At 36.2% G+C, this 26,459-nt stretch overlaps 1 protein-coding gene across 1 annotated transcript; it reads left to right on the top strand.

Moving 5' to 3' along the window:
* Nucleotides 1–86: 86 nt before the first annotated feature.
* FEM1C (fem-1 homolog C) lies at nucleotides 87–26,351 on the top strand. The gene is made up of 3 exons (XM_090276597.1): nucleotides 87–303; nucleotides 1,152–1,889; nucleotides 21,735–26,351. Exons 2-3 carry the CDS (start codon nucleotides 1,346–1,348, stop codon nucleotides 23,042–23,044), a joined length of 1,854 nt encoding a protein of 617 aa, XP_090132723.1. The 5' UTR covers nucleotides 87–303; nucleotides 1,152–1,345; the 3' UTR covers nucleotides 23,045–26,351.
* The last annotated feature ends 108 nt before the right edge of the window (nucleotides 26,352–26,459 follow it).

Here is a 26,459-nt window from a genome sequence, read left to right as displayed (position 1 = left end):
AATGGCGTGGCTGCCGCGTCGGTGATGTGAAGCAGTGCTCTGGCTCGTCAGGCCCCAGGCTCGCCGCCCATTACACCACCCACCGCGGCAGTGGCTGCAGCAGCAGCAGCCCGCGTAGACTGGGAGGGCGGGAGGCAGATCAGCGGGGCGGGGCGAGCGGCGCGCTGGACTTATTCCTGTGGGGCGCAGGGCCTGAAGGAACTGTGCGGCCCTGGCGGAGGCGAGGACAACGGTTTGAATTTTGAACGGGGCGGCCGGACCCCGAGCGGCCAGTGGCGGCTGGAAGGACTAGCGTACGGGCAGGTAGTGGTGGCGGCGGCCTGTCGGAGCGCGGGGCCCCTGCCTGAGGCGCCGCGGGGAGGCCTGGGCGGGAAGGGGAAGGAGGGCGCCCCAGGCAGCTGAAGGTGGCAGCGGTCTGGAGGCCATAGGCTTGTCGGCCCGCCGGCAGGCGCCGTAGTCGATGGAGGACCTTGGGGAGGGACTGCTCGTACCTGGAAGAGGTAGAGGTGAAGGTTCTGTAGGGGCGACTGTGGGTTGGGGAGCTGCGAATCCCTTGGGGACGGAGGGATCAAGACGGGGTGGGCGAAGTTAGCTACAAGGCAGCCGGATTTCCTGAGAGCCTCGAGTAGTCTTAAAGAAAAGAGCCTTTCGGAGGAGCATTAGCTGACCGTGGTTTGTTCTGTCTGACTTTTTTGTTCCTCCACGAAACCTCTTCTGGCCACAATGAGGCCTTCCAGCCTCGCGCCCTTGGTCCGCTCTCTGCAGATGTGAGGAAGGGAAACAGTTCTGAACCCGCGTCTCCTGTCTCTTTCGGTTGTGATCTCCTTGGGCGCGTGTAGAACAAAACTAGAACGAAAGCGTGGCTCGTTAGAAGGCGAGAAAGCCGGTTGCCTGTAGTGTTTAAATTTACCGTGTGTAGAGGAGAGACCGCCTCCCACCAAAACATTTGGGTCTGTGTGTACCTTTTTGTAGTCTCCTTTTTCACCCTTATTTTTTTTTTTTTCGGGCGGGGGGAGGGCGAGTTGGAGGCGGGTAGTCCCTAAAGTATGGCTTTTCCTCCCTTCCCACAGGAGTAGAAATTAAAAAAAACCAAGATGTTCTTGCTTTTGCCCATGAAAAATTCAAAATTACTACTTTTTCCCCCCCTCTAGTTTGGTGCTCTGGTTGTCAGATGTTGGAAGGCAATAGGACAGAACACCCTGTCTCCGTGGTTTTATATCCGTCCTGCAGTGCAGTGATTAACCGTGGACTTCGGCTCCTGTAACTCTTGCCCGTGTACCTAGAGTTAAGCTGGAGCTTGGCTTTGAAGGATACCTATAAAGCACAGCCTCTGACCTGGCCATAAATGGATCTAAAGACAGCAGTATTTAATGCAGCACGCGATGGCAAACTCCGGCTTCTCACCAAGTTGTTGGCAAGCAAATCCAAAGAGGAGATTTCCTCCTTGATCTCTGAAAAAACAAACGGGGCCACGCCGCTCTTGATGGCGGCCAGGTATGGGCACCTTGACATGGTGGAGTTCCTCCTAGAGCAGTGCAGTGCCTCCATAGAAATCGGGGGCTCGGTCAATTTCGATGGTGAAACCATTGAGGGGGCGCCCCCTTTATGGGCCGCTTCTGCAGCAGGACATCTGAAGGTGGTGCAGTCTTTGTTAAACCATGGAGCATCTGTCAACAACACGACTTTAACCAATTCAACTCCTCTTAGAGCCGCCTGTTTCGATGGCCACTTGGAAATCGTGAAGTACCTTGTGGAACACAAGGCTGATTTGGAAGTGTCTAACCGGCATGGGCACACCTGCTTGATGATTTCGTGTTACAAAGGACACAAAGAGATTGCTCAGTATTTACTTGAAAAGGGGGCAGATGTTAATAGAAAAAGTGTTAAAGGTGAGTGCCGCTTCGTTTTAGTTTTAATTGTCTACCACTTATTTTCTGGAAGCGTGATACAGAAGTATAAGCAGTGGTGTTGATTAAGTAAGCCAACCCTGACAGATTTGTTTTGAATTGTGTTTACCTTCCAGTATAGCCTTGTTGATTGTTTCTGTGACATTTGATAACATTGAACAAGTGTGATAAAAAGACCTCTATCGCTCTGTTAAGCAGCATTTTCTGTCTCTTATTTGGAGTTACTTCTAATTGCTGGGGAATGGGTTCTTGAAAGTTAGAGAGCATGTTAGTGGCTGTTGGATCTGAGGCCTTAGCTTGTATTTAATCTTTTATGAGAATATTTTTCAGTGTAATATATTTTTCTTGGCTTTAATTTTTTTAGAACATCCTTGAAGTAGAATGGCTATATTTAGTGAGTCATTTTCTTGTTTATTGTAGGTAGGCATTTCTTTTGTTGTTCTGTCAGAGAAGGCTAGGCCAAACTGACCTGGAGGGATTAATATCAATGAAAAAAGAGAAAAATCTGTTTACTTATTCACTATTTATTGTGTAGCCACTAGAAAATCTTTTTATATAGAACATATATTAAATATAGCAAAAAAGAAAACTGATTTTTAAAAACTGCTAACAATACTGAGAGCAAAACAAGGATTAGGTTAAACAAATGTAGATTTGTTGGCTAGCAACAATGTAAACAGCCTTTGTCCAGAAGAGCTCAGGTTTACAATTGTGTATAATTTCCAGCAATTGTAATAAATTTTAAAGCAGCAAATGATAGTTTAGAAGTATTTTAAACTCTTAAGAAACAGCTGTTTGATACTATAATTTTGATACTTGAAAACCTATTTCTCTGGAACATACTTATTTATACAGCAGCAGAATAAGTCATTGCCTAATTTAAAAAAAAAGCTTGTATTAAAACTTAAAAGTGGCATATGTAATGGTAAAAAAGTATTCAAACAGTACAGATTGGTTTACAGTGTTTATAATGAAAAAAAAGTCTTATCACCCATTGGCAAACACTTGTTTACATCTTGTGTGTGTATCCTAGAGTGTCCTAGAACTGATACAAGTATACTTCTCTATCAGTCTCACCATTCGTCTGTTAGTTATACATATTGTTTTGTTTTTTTTAAATCTTAATTTATCTTGGATATCATTCAACTCTAACACACATAGCTACCTCAGTTGTTTCATGGCTACACAGTACTTCATTGTACATAATTTATCTGGTCTCTATTGATGGACAGTTCGGTCACATCGTATACAAGCAATGCTGCTGTGAATATTCTTGAACAAAAGTGTGTCTTTGCACACTTGTGTGAGAATAACTATATTATAAATACTTAAAAGTGGAATTGCTGAGTTGAAGTAAATGTGCATTTATCATTGTGATAGTGTCTGATTGCCTTTCAGAGACGCTAAACCACAGTTCTGGGGTATACAGTTACTGGATGTATTTATTAAAGTTAGTATTTTTTTTAAAAGATTTGTTATAAAAGTACAATAGGCTCATTGTGATTTTTCTGAAAAAAAAAAAAAAATCCCGCTGAGGAAATATAAAAACACTAAACCCAGAGATAACCCTTTTAAAGATGTTTCTGAATTTTGTGTATAGATATATTGTATCTGCTCTTCTATAACCTGTTTTTAGCTTAATGTTATCTTTACTGTCATTAATTTTAGCTCTTTAATTTCAATAGTTACATACTCTTGTGCCAATGGAGTTTTATGTTGCTTCTAGCTTTTTAGTAAGCGTTCTTTCTTATGTTTTCAACTGTTCCTGATTATTTTTGAGATAGGTTGTTGGGTCAAAAGACAGCATGACTTTTTTTCTTTTTTAAACAATCATCAGTGTTTTAAAGAGCAACTTATTTTAAGAGAACAAATGAGTGCTTAAGCGACCACCTCAATACTAGGAATGCTTTGAAATCATAACTAAAGGAGAAAGAGTTAAAAGGTATGGCTGCTTGTTTAGGCTTGTTGAAATTTTTGTTTTTGGGGTATTTTTTTTTATCTGCCTAATGATGGACAGATTATTGATAAACTCATATATTTAAGTTAAATTGGGGTATGTTTTAAACTCTTAATTTCATTGTAGAGATGAGTACTGGTACTATTTTCCATGTGTTTTTGAAAGCTGCTTGTATACTCCTGGAGATACAATATTTGAGAGAACTATACTATAAATGGCTCATTATTTTGTGAGCATTTTCCCTAATAAACTGTAAACAGTATTAACTTGATTACCTTTGATATTTTAGAAGTATATTCCTTTTTAATCACTATTATCATATAGCTGTGCATGTGAGCATGTGTATACTCCCTCTTTTTGTACAATGGTCAATATCAATATACTTTTGTCTTCAAAACATATGCATAGCCTATATATCACTTTGTGTGCAGTAGTCTTTTCATGGTGCATTTTAATTTTGACAGTGATTTTTAATGATCGTTGGGGCAGATTAAGGTACATTATTCCTACCTTGTTCTGATCCTGAAGCTTCCATTCTTTGATAATTACTCTCATTGACTCTTCAGGGTTTTTGGGTTTTCTTTTTGTGTGTGTTTTTTTTTTTAATGGATTAAGGGGTTACAAAGCACAGGAACCAATTGAAACTGAGGCAGTAGGAACACTGGAGAAGGATCTATCTATCTGATAGAGAGCATTAAGAATATTTTCCACATTTTTACCCTCATTCAAAAAATTGAAAAGACTGATAAGACTAGGGATAAAATTGAATAATTTCTTAGGAAATTTTATATGTCAGCTGTTGGGAATGTTTCTGAAGGAAGAAAATGCAAATAGATTATGCTTGATCTGCTTAAATATAAAATGTGTGTGACTTCTACATTCTATTACTTTTTAAGAGGCAGTTGGCATTTGAATATATTATTTAACCTCCATCCATTACTTTTTAACAGGCTGTTGGCATTATGAACATGTTTTAACCTAAGGTGGAATTCATTCATTAATCGAGAGAGTGTTTATTAAGTTGCCTTAGTGTGCCAGGCTCTTAGACTTAGGATATACAAAGGTGAGTAAGACAAGGTATCCAGTTCTTGATTCCCTGCCCTTGAGGAGCTCATGGTTTGATCAGAGTGACAGGTTCATAAGCAGATAGTTAAACCACAGCATGGTAAATACAATAGTAGTGCTTTCTTCTATTAGATACTTGGAAATACTTTATCCCTAAACGACTCATTGCCTGAGGGGACAATGGGTTACTTCTTTTCCCATGGCATTCAATAACAGGAGAAAAACTTTGAGATATTTAGAAATAATTTCTCCAGTTTAACAGTTGATTTTTTGAGACCAGAAAGTTGGTTGCTATTCAAAACTATAGACCCCAAATCAGACGTGATTATATAAGCCAGTCTTAGAACTGTCACATTGATCTCAGAACTTTATGGTTTTAGTCATCTTTTGCTTTCTTTTGTTCTTTATTATTATTATTTTTAACTTAAAATAGAACTTTGCAGAACTGTGGTAAAGTTAATTAAAGCCCTTCAATTATGCTTTTATACCAAAATTCAACTGATAATTGAGCAGCCGAAAGTGATTGAGCACTATAGACCAATGGAAGAGCTTTCAGTTGGGATTAGGGAGGCTGACCCTAGAGCAGCGGTCTGCAATCTCTTTGGCACCAGGGACTGGTTTCATGGAAGACAATTTTTCCATGGACGGGGCAGAGTGGGGGGGTGGGGGGGGTGGGGGTTGGCACGAGGGATGGTTTCAGGATGATTTAAGCACATTACATTCAAGCTCACCTCTTGCTGTGCGACCTGGTTCCTAACAGAACCCATACTGGTCCTGGCCTGGAAGTTGGGGATCCATGCCCTAGAGGACATATTATCCACATGCATGGGCCACTCATTTTAGATATCCAAGGTAATTATGTAAATTGGTAATAATATAATTATTGTGCATTTTCTGTAGGTAAGGCATTGTGTTGGACATTGTGGAGGCTATGAGAAGATATAGAATATTACATTTGTTAATTGTTAAAGGAATGGTATAAATCTATGTTGTAAGATTTTTATAAAAGTGTACTGACTAGAAAGGCTTCATGGAGAAGTTGAATTGGCTTTGAAAGGATTGTTGGGGTTCAGGTCTGCAGAAGGGATTTGATAGTTTTTAACACTTAGGAAATAGCGTAAGGAAAGTCACATTGAGAAATGTGCTTGGAGGATCCAGGAATTGGAAAGTAGGTATGCTGTTCTGACCAAAGATGACTCAAGGCTAAATTATTGGGTTGGCTAAAAAGTTCATTATGTTTTTTCCATACCATGGCTCTAAGTGCTTAGTTGTCTTTAACTTCATTTGAAACAATTTTGTTCGAAACAATTTTGTTAGATTGTATTGTAACAGCTGTCCTATCGGCACGCATTAAAAAAAAACAACAACTACCAAATTGGTGAATTTTTTGTGTAGCCATTTTAATATTGAAGATGGAAGAAAATACACATTTTTGACATAGTATGCTTTACTGTATCAAAAAAGGTAAAAATGCAACTGAAACGCAAAAAAAAGATTAGTGCAGTGTATGGAGATGGTGCTGTGGCTTATTGAATGTATCAAAAGTGGTTTGTGAAGTTTCATGCCGGAAATTTCTTGTAGGATGATGGATGCTCCACGGTCGGTCGGATAGACCAGTGGAAGTTGATAGCAATCAAATTGAGACATTAATTGAGAATAATGTTACACCATGCTGGAGATAGCTGACATACTCAAAATATCCAAATCAAAAAAGTTATTGGTGAAAGTGAAAAATGTGTCTTATTTTATGGAAAAAACTATACAGACTTTTTGGCCAACCCAATACATTTCTAATTAGCTCTTTGAGGTTAGAGAACTAGTGTTTGTATCCATGCATTAGAAAGAATTCCTGGCCCATATTGGGTATTTGATAAATGGGCTTGTAGAATGAATGTCATGGATTTAAGAGGAAAGAAGAAAAACTCCTTGCCAGTAGGACTATGTTTCATAGTCTTTTTTTCTGCAGTAGTTTAAAGTAAACCCCAGGCATTACATTATTTCTCTTCCACAGTATAGGCATTTTAGGGTGTATATGTATTTCAGTCAAGAAAATGTAAAAAAAAAAAAGAAAAAATAAAGGAAATTACATATATGTTACTGTTAATACAAAGACGGACGGCTGCCGACCGACCGATTTCTACTAAGAAAATCTACCCTATAAATTAAGAGCTGTTAGTGTTAAGATAATGGACAAAGATAATGATTGTTGTTATATATGTAACTTATTTAAGTGCACTACAGGACTCTCTGAGAGTATTGGAAGATGTTCTCTTTTCCTTCTTCTCACACCTACTTGCAGAGAAGAATAAAAGGGAGAGACTTAAACTTTTATTCTATCTTTAACATATCTGTGTTTATTTGGATATAAAAATGTTTAAATAACTGACTAGTTGAGTTTATTAACATTTTGATCTGAGATCATCAAAAGTTACCTCTGCAAGTTGTTTTATGTCCATTCTTTTCTCTCTTGTATTTCCTTGCACATGTCTCTGTATCCCCAGGGGACTTGGCCTAGTTGGAGAAGCTAAGTTCTAGATGATGTATAAATTAAGTTCAGTAGGAAAGTAGTGTATTCCTCTATCCCTGGAGATTGGATTTTAAATGTGAATCCTCACAGAATTGAAGTTGAATTGAAATGAATAAGACCTTAGCACTGCTGCTATTTCAAGAGCTGTATGCAGCACCAGGAACTTCAGGCAGAGATTTGTTTTACTTAATGACCTGTGGGTACATGTAGTTCTCTCACTGAGTTCATCTGTATCAGATTTTCCTAGATTGATTAAATTTCTTTGATTAAAACAAACTTCAGGGAGCCCTTGGCATTCTAGAGATTTATGCTATTGAAACATTAGGAATGTATGTGATGGAAGATGAAGGTGGAGTGGAAGTGGTGGGGAGAGGCCCAAGTAAAGAAGTCACAAAGATGCAGATTTGACTAAAATATCTTTTTCTCTTTTAGTCTCTCCTTTTGGGAAGAGCTGTTGTTTGAATAAAGTGAACTAGAGAGGCCAGAAAGGAAATTTTAATGAAATCTGAATTGTAATGTTGATATTTTCATCAGCCTTACATTGTGTCGTTTTCATCAAATTACACTAATATTAGTTGTTTTAGTCCTGAGCTCATGTGCTCTTAGCCTAGAAAATTCTACTCAATACCAAGATCCATTTCAAAGGCAATTTTTCATCCCCCCTCCCCCTTCCAGAAGTAAGAATGCATCTTACCTCTATGGATGCATGTTTTTAGCACTTAACTTTGTCATGAGCTCAAGGACCTGTATTTTCCAATTTCTGTATGTTCCTAACTCAGTACCTTATACAAAAAATTCATGAAGGGAAGGCACATGGTAATCTTAGTATAATTAATTTTTTATTCTATTTTTGATTCCTTTTTTCCTTCAAACCCCTTTCCTTGAGTGTCTTAGAATATACATGGGGGGAGTGAAACATTCTAAGCAGAGGAGCTTTCTAGTGCTACTTTGATAGCCTAAAGTGTTTCTCTCTACTCCTTCTCACTTCCTTGCCTTAATATATACTATTTAGTTATTCTAGGAATAAAATATTTGGAATCAGCATTGTTATGCAGTTGAACTGCTCACCCTTTCCTCATCTTTATAAATGGACCTCTTATGGACTCAGGCTAGTCCAGATACAAAGTTGAAGAAAAATGATGCCAAGCACAGTAGGCTAAAGAGGTTCCATTGTAACAGATTTGGGCATCTCCAGACAAATCTGTTACAATAAAAGACCCTTTAATTGCTGCTAATATCAGTCAAAACTCATATTTTTATAAAAAATGCAAGTACTTTGATTTTAAAAGTTTTCATATACCATTCATGAATTTAAATGTACAAGTCAGTGGTTTTAGTATGTTCTCAGAGTTGTGCAACCATCACCACAATCACCGTTTCATTTCCACCTACACCCCTGGCAAAAAAACTCGTATCCATTAATAATCACTCCCATTGCCCCCTGCTCCCTCATCCCCAAATGGACTAGTTTTAGACAACCAGTAATCTTTCCTTTCCTATTAGTTTGTCAGTCCTGGACATTTCATATAAATGGAATCATAATATGGGTCTTTTGTGACTTGATTCTTTCACTTAGTATAATGTTTTTCAAGGCTCATTGATTTTATAGCATGTCAGTACTTTATTACTTTTTATTGTTGAATAATCCACTGTGTAGATATACCACTTTTATTCATTCATTAGTTGATGGACATTTGGGTATTAGGAGTAATGCTGCTATGAATATTTGTGTAGAAGCTCTGAGTATGTATGTTTTCTTTGGAGCACAGATAGGAGTGGAATTGCTGGGTCATATGGTAACTCTCTGTTTAACTTTTTGAGGAACTTCCAAACTGTTTTCCAAAGCAGCTGAACCATTTTATATTTCTATTAGCAATGTAGGAGTGTTGTACTTTTTCCACACCCTTACCAACCTTTATTATTACCCTTCTTTTTAAGATAGCCATCTTAGTGGGTGTGAGTTATATCTTGTGGTTTTGATTTTTACTCCTCCAATGGCTAATGATGCTGAGCATCTTTTCATGTTCTTATTGGCCATTTGTATATCTTCTTTGGGGAAATGTCTGCATATCCTTTGCACCTTTTTAAATTGGGTTTGTTTTTTTTTAATCTTTTAAATTGGATTTTTTTTTTAGTACTGAGTTGTAGGAGTAATTTATGTATTCTGAATACAAATCCTTTATCAGATATATGACTTGCAAATATTTTCTCAAACTTTTTTCACTCTTAATGATGGTGTTGTTTACAGCAATTTTGATTATATTTCATAAACTAATTTTTAAAATTTGACTGTGAATCACTCGCTTAGATTTGACATTAACAAGAAAGTTTTTAGGAATAGACATCAGGGTTCATTGATACCCGTTACTACATAGAAAGGAACTTTTCTGTGGATTAACTGTATAATCTAGTTGTAAAACACACTATTCCTGTTATGGCATATAAATGTTTACATTTAAAGAGGAATAGTGAAGTTTTGTTTCTGTATGGTATAAAACAGGACTGTGACCTAATTCTCCTTTTAAACTTAAATTCATATCACTTGATATAGCTATTAGATATGTTAGTTATATGGCAAATATCGATGTAGTAAGTCCTCACTTAATGTCATGATAGTGACTTTTAAGTGAAGAGATATATAATGAAACCAATTTTACCGTAGGCTTATTGTTATAAACAAGAGTTGAATTCCTATGGCATCTCATCAACATTATAACTAAAGGACACTGAAAAAAAGTCACATTGAGGACTTGCTGTATAGCAAACAAAAAAAATAAGTTTTCCTCTATTTCCTTGCTTCTCAAAATAGCAAACGCTGACGGCGTAGGCACCACTTGGAGCCACCCCTAGATCACTGAGTCAGATATGCATTTTACTATGATCCTCTGTTGATTTTGCACATTAAAGTTTAAGGAGCTGTGACAACTTCATTTGACTTATACTGAAAAACACAAACACGAAGCTTGAACTATGTGAAGATTTTACAGACAGTGAAATCTGTTGAATTGATGTTGCTAGAAAAATATAACAAACACTTTGTATTTGTTAAATATTTTACTGCCCTTATGAAGACAGCTTTGTTTCGTTAAAAAGATGAATTAATTCTATTTACTGTTTGGGAGTGGTTTAGAAACTGACTTAATTCCAAATCTGGTGAGTCTTAAGTAATCTCATCCAAATTGAGATATTTATAAATGCTCTATTGAAGTTTTTTTATGATTTAAGTTGTTGATTGATAACATTCCGTCAAAACCAAACTATCTGGTTTGGAGCCAGGAAACTCTTGGGCTCAGAATAGTTTTTACTCAAAATACTAGTCTGTTTCAGATTGCTTAACTTAAAAAAATCTTGACCCCAATGCTGTGCATCTAAACTATCACAGTTGAGCATGAATTCCTTTTATGTGCCTACTATCAAAAGATTACAAGTCTTTAAAATTACAGCAACTAAGATTGACACTTTAGGTCTTTTAACAAATACTACATGCTTTAATGCATCAGGACTTCCCATAGTTTATCTTCCTTAATAGTCATCTCAGATGCATCCCAATGAATATGGCTACTTTTTGTTCTTCTGAGTTTTCTTAGTACTATTTAAGTTATATAGATAAAAATTAATGCATTTGGATCATACTATTTTAACTTCTGCAACAATACTTTAAATGAATTAACACTTAGGATACTATTATCTTGACTTTAAAGAATTGTCCATTTAACAGATATATCTTTTGAGAAATCATAAAAATATTCCACTATAAATTAAGTTTCAGGAATTTTAATTTTTTTCTCCAAATTAACTTAATTGAGCGTTGAGAATTATATAATACAATACTTCCCTATTTCCTTTAGCTGAAGGTAAATTCATTTAATTTTATTGTTCAATATCCTTAATTTTATCTAAGATGCTTGATAGTATTTTTGAACTTTGTGTTCTATTCTCATTGCCTTTCTCATTCTGAGGACCAAGATAAGAAATTAAGGGGAAGAGATACAATTTTAAAAAAAGCTTTATTAAGTATGATTTTATTGGTCTTCATATATAATTTAGCCTAGACTAATCACAAAATAGTAACTCAGTTTTTAACTTCAGCTTGTTACATTTTTCACAAGAAATTGCGTTTAATACTTACAGGATAGCTAACGCTCTTGAATGAAACGTGATAAAGCAAAATATACAGCCATATCTTGTTCTATTGCACTTCAGTTTATTGCACTTTATAGGTACTGTGTTTTGTACCCATTGAAGGTTTGTGGCAACCCTGCATGGAGCAAGTCTGTTGGTGCTATTTTTCCAATGGCATTTGCTCACTTTGTATCTGTGTCACATTTTTATAATTCAGTGCTTCACACTTTTTCGTTATTATATTTGTTGTGGTGATCTGTGTGATCAGTGATTTTTGATGTTACTGTTATAACTGTTTTGCGGTGCCACAAACCATGCCCATATGATGATGAGTTTAATCAGTAAATGTTTTATGTATTCTGACTATTCCACCAATTGGCTGTTTCTTCATCTCTTACCCTTTCCTCAAGCCTCCCTATTTATTCCCTGTGACACAGTAATATTGAAGTTAAGCCAGTTAATTACCCTGTAATAGCTCTTAAGTGTTCAAGTGAAAGAAACAGTCATGTCCCTCACTTTAAATCAGAAGCTAGAAATGATCAAGCTTAATGTGGAAGGCATGCCAGAAGTCAAAAGCTACATCTCTTGTGCCAGTTAGCCAAGTTGTGAGTGCAAAGGAACAGTTCTTGAAGGAAATTCAAAGTAATGCTCCAGTGAACACAATGATAAGAAAGCGAAACAGCCTTAATTGTTGATACGGAGAAAGTTTCAGTGATCTGGATAAAAGATCAAACCAGCCACAATGCTCCCGTAAGCCACAGCTTAATCTAGAGCAAGGCCTTAACTCTCTTTAACTGAAGGGAGAGAGAGGTGAGGAAACTACAGAAGAAAAGTTTGAAGTGATCAGAGGTTGGTTCATACGGTTTAAGGGAGGAGGCTCTCTCCATAACGTAAAGTGCAAGGTGAAGCAGCCAGGTGCTGATGTAGAAGCTGCAGCAAGTTATCCGGAAGACCTGCTAAGATGACGAAGGTCACTATACTAAACAACAGATTTTCGTCGTAGACGAAACAGCCTTATATTGCAAGAAGATGCCATCTAGGACTTTCATAGATAGAGAGGAGAAGTCAATGCCTGTTGCTTTATTTTAAGAAATTGCCACAGTCACCCCAGCCTACAGCAACTAACACCTGCCAACATCAAGGCAAGACCTTCTACCCGCAAAAAGACGACAACTTGCTGAAGGCTCAGATAATGGTTAGCATTTTTTAGCAAGAATGTATTTTTAAATTAAGGTATGTACATTGTTTTTATAGGCATAATGCTATTGCATACTTAATAGACCATAGCATAGTGTAAACATAATTTTTATATGCACTGGGAACCCAAAAAAATCATGTGACTCACTTTATTGTGATACTTGCTTTATTGCAGTGGTCTGGAACCAAACCAGCAACATCTCCAAGATATACCTGTGTACAGTAAATATAACAGACAATGAGTTTTAAATTATTTATGTATGGAAAGTCAGACAAATCCCAGAAATTAGAATATAAAGAGACATGTCATGAAATAATAAAGTTTGTGAACAGACATGGAAAAATGTTCTTTATAACTAGGTATAAAGATAATATAAATCAAAATTCAAAGATTGGTTCCAGTCCTAGAAAGAATACTATAAAAGTGGAACTTTTGAAATATTTTATAATTCCTTTGAAAGTGAGTTAAAAATGTGTGTTATTACACATTTGTGATTCTATGTAAGATAGGCATTAATTTTTTTGTTATTTTTTTTTATAGAAGTGTAATTTATATACAGTAAAATTCATCCTTTTTAGTATACAGTTCTGTAACTTGACAGTTATATACTGTAATTTAACTACCACTACAATAAAGATAGAACAAAAGGTTGCTTCATACCCCTTTTCAGTCAACTCCTCTTCCAATACCACCCCCTACCCTCCGCAATCACTGGTCTGTTATCTATCCTTATTAGTTTTTTAAGCACCAATTCCAGTCGTGAAAATTCTGAAACAGTGCAGCTGTCCATTAACAAGGAATTATTTATGTAAATTAGGTGTCTATTAACAAGGAAGTATTTATGTAAATTATGGCATGCCTCCTTACTTGATCTTTCACCATAAAGTTCATATAGACCATGTGGTAACATAACATGACAAAATGACCAAGATGTAGGTGAAAAGCAGGTAACAGTTGTATGTTACCTATTACAGCTTTATCAAAACATACTATGTAAAAGACACTTGGAGACATGGCACGAAAATTATAGTTGCTTTAAAATTAGGCTTATTTTCTTAAAGCCTCTATTTTCTAAATATTTAAGTAATGCTCTAGGCTGTAATTCAGAATATATTTTTAGGGTTTCCAGGGCTTAAAAGTTGTGGCTGAATATACTTAAGTTGTTACAGTATTAATAAGATTCCCTCAGTTAAGAAGATCCCCTTCTAATATTTTACTTTTAAAACTTATTTATTCTCAGAGGCTGTTTGAATCACTTTTTATGGTACTAAAGCTTAAAAATTTAAGAATTTACCTCAGCTTTAACAGTGTGCTAACTGCTATCTGGGATAAAAAGGAAATGTAGGATCTGTGTACTTTGGGAATATCGACAGCTTAGGTTAAGAAAAAAACCCTATTTCTGAAGCAGTAACATTATACTATAGTATGGTATTACATAATATTATAATAGATGCAATATGAATACCTACCATGGTGAGTGATACATTTATTCACCAGGCCTTCTCAAGAAGGCAAATTGATGTGGTATAATTAAGAAGGCTTCTTTGAGCAGCTAAAATTCCTGGTGATACTTGAAAGACAAGAAGTTAAAAAGGTAAAGAAGAAAGAGTGTATTACAGGAAAATTAAGAGCAGAGGCTGGGAGGTGAAACCAACCATACTGTACCTGGTGCTGGGAGAGATACTTAGGATGGAGTGATATGAAGCATAAGCAGAATATCTGCCTTATGTATGGCAGATACTGATAATGTCTTTTGGATTAGGGTAGGTGTTGGCAAAGTATGGCCCAGGGGTCATCAAATCCTGTCCACTCCCTGTTTTTGGGTTGCCTGAGAGCTAAAAAATGTTTTTATATTTTTAATGGTTGAAAAAGATTGAATGAAGAATAATAATATTTCATGATGTGAAAATTATAGGAAAATCACATTTCATTGTCCATAAGTAAAATTTTGTTAGAAAACAACCATGTGCATTAATTTAACATACTGTAGTTCCCCGCTTATCCGCAGTTTTACTTGCCATAGTTTCAGTTATCCAAGGTCAACCACAGTCCAAAAATATCGAATGGAAAATTCCAGAAGAGACAGTTCATAAATTTTAAATTGCACACTATTCTGAATAGTGAGAAGAAATCTTTCACTTCCCTCCTGGAATGTGAATCATTCCTGTGTCCAGCGTGTCCACCCTGTATACACTACACATCTTTTGGTCACTTAGACGACCTCAGTAAGTAGATTGTTGCTGTCTTTCAATGCTTGTGTTTAAGTGATCCCTATTTTACTTAAATGGCCCCAAAGTGTAAGGGTGGTTTAAACTTTATCATAGGTATATGTATATATAGGAAAAAACATACATATAGGGTTTGGTACTATCCTTGGTTTCATGCATCCACTGAGGGTCTTGGAATGTATTCCTTGCGGATAAGGGGAACTGGTATATTGCCAATGGATCCTTTTTGCTATGTGGCAGTTGACCTTATGGCCTGCAAAGCCTAAAACACTACTTAGCCCTTTACAATAAAAAAAAAAAGCCAACTCCTGGGCTAGATTCACAGTGCAGCATCCATAAGAAATGAGGCTGGAGAGGTAGGGTAGGGAAATATTTCTGTTGCCTTTATAATCCATTTCCCATAGTGTATTCCCACTAACCACAGTTAAGCTTTTACTTCGTGTACCATAATGTCTAAAACTAGATTTCTTCCTCATTGCCCTCCTACCCCAACACAAATGGTGTTTTGAGAATCAATGCAGTAGAATTTCGAAAGCCATCTTAAAGATTTTGAGCTTCTTCCTTAGAGGAAGCATGAAAGCTTCTGAGTTGGAAAGCTGTGATTGGTAAGAGTTTTATTATGAGATTTGGCTTGTATTAGGTATAACTTATTCGCTGGAGTCTAGTATGACCAGCGTTTAAAATATGACCAGTACTCAAAAATGAGCAGTACTCTGAAATGGCGATTGGAAAACATGGGTTTATGTTTTACTACTAATGTCTCTGTTTTCTATTTATAGAGTAAGTTTATCTTTTCTACTTTGCATAGTTATTAAAATAAGATTACAGAGGGGCAATAGTTAAAACTAAGGAAAATAAAAAATGCTCTGCCAGCACACTAATACCTTTCTCGTCTCGTCTTTTTTATTATTTGATTTTACTTCTCCTGGTTTTAATTTACTGTTTTCTCCTATAACTTCTTGAGATGGAAACATAGGTAATTTTTAAAAAGCCTTTCTTCTTTTCTAATGTACATTTAAGCACAGTTCCAGCCATATTCCAATGATTTGTTACTTAATGCTTTCACTATCATCTCCAATGAAAAATATTTTCTATTTTTCATTGGGATTTTTTCTTTGACCCAAGGGTTATTTAGAACCATATTTTAAAATTTCATATATATGGGTATTTTTCTAGTTATTTTGGTTTTTTGGTTTTGATATCTATCTTCCATTGTGCACTTAAAACATAGTAAGTGATTTCAGTCTCTTGAGATTTGTGTGAGACTCACTTTATGGCCCAGAATATATTTGTATACACCCCATGTATTCTTGGGGAAAAATGGTATTTTTTAGGTATTGAATTCAGTGTTCATTTATATATGTCCGTTAAATCAAGTTTTTAAATTGTGTTCAGATCTTCTGTGTCCTATTGGTTTTGGTCTTTATACTGAGAAAGTTGTGTTCAGGTATATTGTGATTGTGGGTTTGTGTGATTTTACTTGTAGTTCTTTTGATTTTTGCTTTATATAATTCAAACCTATGTTTTTAGATGAAAACAAATTTGAAATTTTATCTTTACATTGTTTTGAAATTTTTATCATTATAAAATGCTTTTCCTTTATTTCTAGTCATATATTTTACTTTAAATTACTTAATCTGATAATTTACTAAAATACCAGACAGCTTTCCTATGGTTAGTTTTTGCATAGGGTATATATTTTTCCATCTTTTGACTTCAGCCTTTTTCCCCCCACTTATATTTAAGGTGTGTCTCTTATAAGCAGCATGCAGTTGAGTTTTATGTGTTTTTCTTCTTAGTCTGACAGTTTCTGTCTTGTAATGGGAACATTTAGTTTACTTGCACTTAATGTAATTACTGATATATTTGGGTTTTAATCTCCTATCTTCTTTTTGGTTTTTATTTGCCCTGCCTGTTTTGTATTCTTTGCCTCTACTTTCTATCTTTGTTTATATTATTTTTCATTATTTTATTTTTTCTCTGTATTAGAGAATATATAGTAATTATATGTATATTCTCTGTTAGTGGTTACCCTAGATAGTACTACTTTGGCTTATCAAAGGCTAACATAAATTTCTAATTTTTACCTTTTTACAAGAAATGCAGAAATCTTAGAATACACTGTGGGGCAAAAGTAGGTTTACAGTTGTTCCCATGGAAAATAATGTGATAATATGTAATAATATGTAATAATACAAGAATAAATTGTTTTGTGTACTCAGAACCGTAAGCAACATTTCCCCCACCCTGTAGTTTATCTCCAAACACCCTTCTTACTTTTGTACTATTACTGTCAAGCATTTTACTTTTTATGTATTTCAAGTCCTATGAGACATTTTTAAAGTCAATATTTTATTTAGAATTTTCACACACTACTCTGATGTTTATGTCCACATCTCCAGGCTTCCATGTAGCTCATTTTCCTTTAGCCTGAAAGACACCCTATTTAATTTATGTCTGCTGATAACAAATATCTTAGTTTTTTTCACTTTCCTTTCCCACCTGAAATGGTCTTTTATTTCACATTTATTCTTGATGTGGGTATAAAATTATAAGTTGACAGTTATTTTTCTTTATTTTAAGATACTCTTGATTCTTGGCCTCTGTTTTTCCTGATGAGAACTTTCCTGTCAGTCCAACTGTTGGTCTTTTGCAGGTCATTTATACCTATTCTCTGATTTAAAGATTCTTCTATTTTTCTTCAGTTTTCAGCAATTTTGCAGTAGTATGCCTCAAAAGTGATTTTTAAAAATTTATCTTTTTGTGTATTTTTTAAAAACTTAATAAATTTACAGTTTAATCTTTGATCAACTTCAGAAACTTCTCACACTTTTATCTTTTTAGGCTTGCTTTGGGCCAATGTTCTTCCACTAGGGTTCTGGTTTTACATTAACCTTTCTGACGACATTCTCTCTCTCTCACACAGCCTCCTGTTTTGCCATCCCTTCATCTCCATGCTTCTGCCATTTTCTCATTCACTAGTTCTCTGTTCAGCTATATGCATCGCCTTTAAAGACACTCACTGAGTCTTTCAGTTCTAGCATGTACATTTGGTTTTTTCTTTTGTAGCTTCCGATTCTGTAATTATCAAGATTGTTTTTTAATTTCTCTGAATATGCTAAGATAGTAATTATTTTAAAGTCTGTGTCTCATAAGTGTATTATCTGGATCTTCTGTTGGGCTTTTCTATCAGGTTTTATTTTTCTTGGTTTTCATGTTATGGTTCCTTGTTTTCTCTTCTGTCTATTATTTTTGGTTAGATACCAAACATTATATATAAAGAATATAAAAAAATAATTTGAGCCTTAGTGTGATAATCTGGCTTTTGATTATATATATGAGCAATCCTGGATTACTTTAATATTGACATGATTTTAAGTGGGATTTTAGTTCCTGTGATGGCTGGTTTGTTTGCAGTTCACCTTAACTTCTAGAGTGTAGACCCTCAGAGCTATAACCCAGAGTATAGGGGGATTTTAAAGGTCCCTTCCTAGTGGACTCTAGACTCCAGCTTTCTTCTCTAATCCTGTAAGGTTGTCAAAAGCTCTGTTCAGTTTTGTTTTGTTTTTTAAGTATATCTTATTGATTGTGTTGTTACAGTAGTTCCATTTTTTCCCCTTTGCTCCCCTCTGCCCAGTACCACCCTTCCCTCCAGCAAACCCATCCCCCTTAGTTCATGTCCATGGTTCGTGCATATAAGTTCCTTGGCTTCACCCTTTCCTATATTATTCTTAACTTCCCCCTGTCTATTTTGTACCAACCGATTATGCTTCTTAATCCCTGCACCATATCCCCATTTCTCCCCCTCCCCCCCTCCCAGCTGATAACCCTCCAAATGATCCCCATACCTATGATTCTGTACCTATTCTGGTTTGCTTAGTTGGATTTTGTTTTTATTTTTTAGATTCAGTTGTTTATAGTTGTGAGTTTGTTGTCATTCTAGTGTTCCTAGTTTTGATCTTCTTTTTCCTAAGTAAGTCCCTTTGAAATTTCATATAATAATGGCTTGGTGATGATGAACTCCTTTAGCTTTACCTTGTCTGCGAAGCACTTCATCTGCCCTTCCACTCCAAATGATAGCTTTGCTGGATAGAGTAATCCTGGTTGCAGGTTGCCTTTCATCACATTGAATACCACTTGCTAGTCCCTTCCTGCCTGCAAAGTGTCCTCTGAGAAATCAGCTGATAGTCCTATAGGCACCCCCCTGTAGGCAACTCTCCACCTCTCTCTTGCTGCCCCCAGGACTCTGTCTTTATCTTTCACCTTTGGAATCTCAATCATGATGCATCCTGGCGTGATCCCCTCTGGGTCCAACTCACATGGGACCCTCTGTGTTTCCTGGACCTGTATGTCCATCTCCTTCGCAAAATTTGGGAAGTTTTCCTCATTTTTTTCAATTCTTGCTTTCTCATTCTGTGCTGTTTGACTGTTTTTTTTTCTTCATTATGTTCCAAATCATTGATATGAACCCCGGTTTCCTTCCCTTCATTATTGGTTTTGTGTGGATTTTCCTTCGTTTCACTTAGCATAGCCTTCACTTCTTCTCTTATGCATTTGCTGTACTCAAGCATATCTGTCAAGCCTGTGAGCATCTTTATCACCAGTGTTTGAATTCTGCATCTGTTAGGTTGTCTATCTCCTCATCTGTTAGGTTGGCTATCTCCTCGTCAATTAGTTCTCCCACTGGAACCTTGATACGTTCCCTGTTTTGGGTCATACTTCTCTGTCTCCTCATTCTGACAGGCTCCTGTGTTTGTTTGCCTCCGCATCCCAGGTAGAGCTGTCGCTCCTGTTACGTTGTAAGGGGCGGAGCCTTAGGGATTCGTCAGTACAGGGTGACCTGTTTCACCAGGTTGTGGCTCTGTATGTCAGGGAGGGGTCCGAGAGGGAACAATGCCTCCTGCCCAGCACTTGCCCCTTTTCCAGGCACCTCTCCCACTTCCACACCAGACTGGCGCCCCTCTAGCTGCTGCCCTGGCCGTCGTTCCCGCAGTGGGTGGGTCTGCGGACGTTCTAGGGGGCCCTTTAAACAAGCGGACTCTGCTGAGAGACCGGCAGTTTCTGCCTCCACCCCAACCCCCACTGGTCTGTACAGTCAGAAGCAATAAGGCTTGATTTTCCCTGGTGCTGGGACCGTGAACTGTGAGGTCTGGTGAGGAGCTTGGAACGCTCCCCAGGTGTCTCTCCTGGCTTTTTAAAACATGTGACTGTGCTTTCCACTGGCCTGCCACTGCCGCCGCCGCCGCCGCCGCCGCTGCCACCACACCACATCCTCTCTGCCCTCCTACATGTCTGGATGAGTATTTCTTCTTTACATCTTTGTTTGCTGGACTTCCATGCAGTTTGATTTTCTGGAACTTCTGGTTGTTTTTAGTTTTGAGGTAGTTGTATTCCTTTTTAGTTGTGGAGGGAGACGCAGCATGTCTGTTTAGGCCTCCATCTTGGCCGGAAGTCCATCTCTGCTCAGTTTTTCATCTCCTTCTTCCACAGTTGGTAAAGGCCATTGGGGGAACTTCCCCAAATAATGGGCTTTACTTCTCTAATTTTCTTTTCTTCTCCTGGATATTGTCCCCTTGTTAGCTCTTACATTACATCAAACAGAATTTTTAAAATACATTTTTTAGCATAAACTACATTGTTTGTACAGTGAGCTACCCTTATCATTTAGGAAAAGTTTTATGTCTTAGAACTGTTTCCCAGACACGTTCCCAGATGGCCAGCAAGTAGCCTTGCAAGCAGGTCTTTCTAAGGATGGCTATCTCAGCCGGCTATGTTAACTTTTCTGTACACATGTTTGAAATGACTCACTGTTGAAACTTTCTGTAAACAACGTATGTGAATATCAAAGGTCTGAATGGTAATTTTTGTTTTGATAATTAGTAAAATGTTTATAATTAAACTTAGGTAGCTAAAATACTTGGGTGATTATAATGTCTTAATATGTTCCATACAGGTCTTAACTAATGTGCCAAAGCCTGTTGTCAGTTTTAATCCATATGTGGAAAGAACAAGACAGTGTTAGAACATTTAGTACATTTTAAAAGGTTGTTTAAAAATTAAATTACAATGGGAAATAATGTATTATGAAATGACACTTCAGATGTTCTCCTTTTAAAGTTCACATTGAACCACCCACATATTTTTCAGATTTCAGTGGACTTGTTTTCCTTATGGAAGCTTTTTGAGAAAAGCACTTCGTTACCAAGAATTTTGACTAAAAGCAGTTGAAGTTCTCTTGGCAATCAGAAATAATGAAAAAATAATTTCTGACTATTTTTAGAAACAAATTGGAGAATCTTAAATATTATAGACTAGGTTTCTCATTTCCAAATTTGGAAGCTGACCCAGAAAGTTAAGTAACTATCAGCAAAACTGAATAGCTGGTTTATTTCATTTCATCAGTTTTTAGTTCTAGGATATGCACTTGAAAACAGTATTTAAAAATACAAAAAGATCATGGATTAATTTTGAATTTCATCTTTGGATATCTTTTCATGCCTAATTTAGTCATTTTATTTATTCATCACATTTAACAAGAATTTCTTAATCCCCGCTATGTATCAGACACTAGTATTAGGAGCTGGGGATCACTTTTTTCTTATTTGTAATTGAGTTAAAGTGTGTCACATCAAGGGTGGCTTGGAGCTGCCTGCTTTTCTTTAGGTTCTAAAGTATATGCATGTATTACACTGAATCAATATTTTATCTTTTTTTTTTCCATCCCCTTAAGGTAATACTGCATTGCATGATTGTGCAGAATCTGGAAGTTTGGACATCATGAAGATGCTTCTTATGTATTGTGCCAAGATGGAAAAGGATGGTTATGGAATGACTCCCCTTCTCTCAGCAAGTGTGACTGGTCACACAAATATTGTGGATTTTCTGACTCACCATGCACAGACCAGCAAGACAGAGCGGATCAATGCTTTAGAGCTTCTGGGAGCTACATTTGTAGACAAAAAGAGAGATCTACTTGGGGCTTTAAAATACTGGAAAAAGGCAATGAACATGAGATACAGTGATAGGACTAATATAATTAGCAAACCGGTACCTCAGACACTAATAATGGCTTATGATTATGCCAAGGAGGTAAACAGTTCAGAAGAGCTAGAAGGTCTTATTGCTGATCCTGATGAGATGAGAATGCAGGCACTATTAATTAGAGAGCGTATTCTGGGTCCTTCTCATCCTGATACCTCTTACTATATCAGGTATAGAGGCGCTGTCTATGCAGACTCTGGAAATTTCAAACGATGCATCAACCTATGGAAGTACGCTTTGGATATGCAACAGAACAATTTGGATCCTTTAAGCCCAATGACTGCCAGCAGCTTATTATCTTTTGCTGAACTGTTCTCTTTTATGCTACAGGATAGGGCTAAAGGCCTGCTGGGCACCACTGTTACATTTGATGATCTTATGGGCATACTATGCAAAAGTGTCCTTGAAATAGAACGAGCTATCAAACAGACTCAATGTCCAGCTGACCCATTGCAGTTAAATAAGGCTCTTTCCATCATTTTGCACTTAATTTGCTTGTTAGAAAAAGTTCCTTGCACTCTAGAACAGGACCATTTCAAAAAGCAGACTATATACAGATTTCTTAAGCTGCATCCAAGGGGAAAGAATAACTTCAGCCCTCTTCATCTGGCTGTGGACAAGAATACTACATGTGTAGGGCGGTACCCTGTTTGTAAATTTCCATCTCTGCAAGTTACTGCAATACTGATAGAATGTGGTGCTGATGTGAACGTCAGAGACTCCGATGACAACAGTCCCCTGCATATTGCTGCTCTAAACAACCATCCAGACATCATGAATCTCCTTATCAAATCAGGTGCACATTTTGATGCCACAAACTTGCACAAACAAACTGCTAGTGACTTGCTGGATGAGAAGGAAATCGCTAAAAATTTGATCCAGCCCATAAATCATACCACATTGCAGTGTCTTGCTGCTCGTGTCATAGTAAATCATAGAATATATTACAAAGGGCATATTCCAGAAAAGCTAGAGACCTTTGTTTCACTTCATAGATGATAATTTGACTGTATTTTAGCGCTGTCAAAGCACGAATTGTTAACAGTTGTTTCATAAATGAGCACTCTTGTGATAACACCAGCATTCATTTAGCTTGATATCGTGCTCTCATTAGCTAAAGCATTATAAGCATCAAATTTACAGGATTGGTTTCCCAGTATTTAATATAAATATACCATATAATATATTGTTTGTGAATTATTGAGAAATGTAATGTCATATTCAAATTTCTAAAATGGTCTGCCAAAGGCTTATTCTGGTTTTGCTTGCTGTTGGGTGTTTAGGACAGTTAACCATTCTTCACTGGTGTCTTTATATTTTTCTGGTTTGTGTATTTTATACAATTGAAGGTCTTTCTTTTTTGCTTCTTCCTTCTCTTCTCTAGCTTCTCCCATTTCCACTTTATTTTTCTCCTAACCATTTCTTATCATTCCCCATCCCCTGCCCCTTTATGGACCTATGCTAGGTTGTACAAACTTTATGGACTTGTTACCATTTGCAGTTAACCATAAGTGCTTTATCTTCTCTACGCACTGGCTTAAACTTGACTGTTGTATGATAGCGTATTTTCTATGCAGCAGTCGATCAGCTTCAACTCAGAACACTGTTGAGTTTGTTACAAAGTTCATTTTATGAAAGTACTCTTGTAGCATGACTAGCTACTGAACTCCAGCTTCCTCCTTCACCCGCCCCCAACATCTGAGAATTCTTTCTCTAATCCACTGAAATTATTGTGTGCTAAATTTGGGAAATAAATCTATTCTAACTCATTAACCCAGTTGAAATTTAGGTCTGTCATCTTAATATATCATGCAGTAAAAGGAAGAATCTTTTTAAAGTGACCCACCTTTCATGCTATGCCAACGTTGTCCTGCTTGTGCTGATGATGTGATTAGGTGTAGAGAATTTGCTTAAATTTAACCTAAAGTTTATCACACAGCTTAATGAGTCTCATTGAATATTCAGTAATTGAACTGCAGATCACTTTTATTTACCAAAAGATCTAAAGCATGTCAGTGGCATGATGCTTGCCAAGCCCGATCAAGGCATCTAGGATAATTAAGGTATTTTAGTATGCAATTAACTGCCATAGTATCAACGGTCAGTAACAGTGTTCCTTCTTTCTTCAAGCTTAAGTACACCTTTTAAAGATAACCTGCATGAATTACTTTGGGCTCAATTATTTGTCACCATAGTTAAATATAAAAGGTTGCAGTGCTTCCTTTTCCCTTACTGAAAGTTAGCCTTGCTTTTCTTTCCTTCCTTCCTTTTTTTTTTTTTTTTCTCTTTTTTTGGTGTTTTTTAAACAGCTTTGCCAATGCCACAGAAAGGGCTCTTTTAACTTAAGTGGAAAGTACTAAAAAAGATTCAGGTAATTACCATTCAGCACTTTACTATTATTATTCAGAATAAAATTTATGATGGCATATTTGCCTTGCAAATGTCTTAATAAAAATGTTATGAATAAAACCTCCTTATCGGTTTGAGAAAAACTCATTTTTACCTATGAGTTTAATGAGCTAGATTACTCGGCTTCTTGTGTTGGCATTTTATTCTGAGGGTTGATGAAATGGTATTTAGGGAGTCATCATTGCAAACAGCCACATTAGGTTTATTACATCTTTATTCAGTAAAAGACTGTAATGAAGAGTAGTAAATAAAACAGCATTAGACTTTCTGGTTAAATAATTGAAGTTTAATTTTTAAAAAGGTATCCTTATTTTACTAGGTTGTAAATTTAATTTCACCATTGACAAATGTGAATTGAATATAAATGATTGCTTGCCAGCCTTGTGATGAAGAGATTTTAATATCTTATTTACCATGGGCAAATTTGATGAAATATTTGAACTGCCACATATGTTAAGAATAATTTGTGGTTTAGACAAATATTCTGGAAATATCAGACATTAGTATTTTGAAATCATTGATGCTAACATTGTGGTATAAGAATTATATATGTATGAGCTACTTTTTTTTAAAAAAAGGAAACCTTTGCAAGTAGAATAAATCTACATTAGTTGATCTCAATAAATATTGGGTAAAAGATGAGCAGTTAGGTTTTTAAGTGATTTACTATTTCTTCCTCCTCTTTTGGGAGGGAGTAAAAAGGCCTATATGCTCTTACAGTAAGGCACATCTCATACTGTTTTCCAGGTGAACTTGAATTTGCAACTAGTATAAAATAAAGATTTCTTAGTGTTTTTCTACTGCTCAATTTTAGATGACTTAGAATTATTACTCAGTCTTGATAACTGAAATGCCTTATTTCACTTAGGATACAATTCTCCTGTTTGCCATCTCCTCAAATGACATTAGGAGTGCTTTAAAAATCACTTAGTTTAATAGCTAAAAATTGTTCATGATTTTATTTTAGAGGAGGTTGATTAATAAATGTGACCTTGGACACTGTTTAGGCCTTTCTCAGAAAGTATTCTCAAAATTGTTGTGAGACAGAATGGAATAAAAGTTGTGTGTTATTTTTTAAACTTCAGATGAGTAATTTAATATTTAATGAGCTAATTGTACTCATTTGAGTCCATCTAAACTTTACACTGTAACATGGTGATGTTGGCTGGAGTTGATATGTAAGTTTTGAATACATTTCTAGAAAAATGCCCTGTTAAGGCCTGCTGAATTTCAGATGTTCCACTAGTAATCATTTCTATAAAAGAAATGGTCTCTTTACTCAGCTTCAATACCACTCTACTTTATAAAGACAAGTGGATTATAGATTTTATAGATCGTCATTTTATTACTCATCAATATGACAGGCGCATAAGCCCAACTCAGCAAAAGAGAATTTGGTGCTCAGTATGATTTTGAAGTAAGTAATTGCTCACTTGTATAGTGGCTACCTAATGTATAATATTTTAGAGACCCCCTCCATCTACAGTGACTTGGAAAAAATGTTATACTTGGAGAAGTAGCTCTTTAAAATCATATTGCCCAGCAGAAACCTTAGGTTGAATTTTATAGGTATAAAATCCTTGTAAATTAATTTTCTCAGAATTGTGGGGGCTGAATGAGATGATAATCTTGTGCAGTGTAACAGCATTATTGCCTGAAACTTTAACCATTTTAGAGTTAGATATTAAGGAAACTAAAATCAATTGGTCTTTTTTTTTTTTGCCCTTATATATCATTAAACAACTAATTTCTCTCCCTTTTGTCAGTTCCCATCGTGTATTTTTTCAAAAGAAGTACTGTATTCAGGTGCCAGCCAATAAATTGTCACACAATGGAAAGTGATATGCGACAACATTCATTGTAAGGTTTAATAAAATTAAATTTGCACCAAATACAAGTGTATTAACTTTTAATACTTGATCGATGTTATCTTAATGCTTTTGATAGTGGACGCCTTCAAAAAGCACCTAGTTTATGGTCAGTTAGAACTTAAGGCATAGCTTAA

The sequence above is a fragment of the Furipterus horrens genome, unplaced genomic scaffold (assembly GCF_987537825.1).
Source record: "Furipterus horrens unplaced genomic scaffold, mFurHor1.1.pri manual_scaffold_5, whole genome shotgun sequence".
Classification (NCBI taxonomy): Eukaryota; Metazoa; Chordata; class Mammalia; order Chiroptera; family Furipteridae; genus Furipterus; species Furipterus horrens.
Note: the sequence above shows the minus strand (reverse complement) of the source record. Positions and strands in the feature narration are given on the sequence as shown.

What these genes read in the sequence shown, in the direction of transcription:
- FEM1C (XM_090276597.1), top strand. Translation starts at nt 1,346, where the DNA reads ATGGATCTAAAGACAGCAGTATTTAATGCAGCACGCGATGGCAAACTC. An exon ending in TAATAGAAAAAGTGTTAAAG is followed by an intron (nt 1,890 to 21,734) that starts GTGAGTGCCGCT and finishes CATCCCCTTAAG; the next exon opens with GTAATACTGCATTGCATGAT.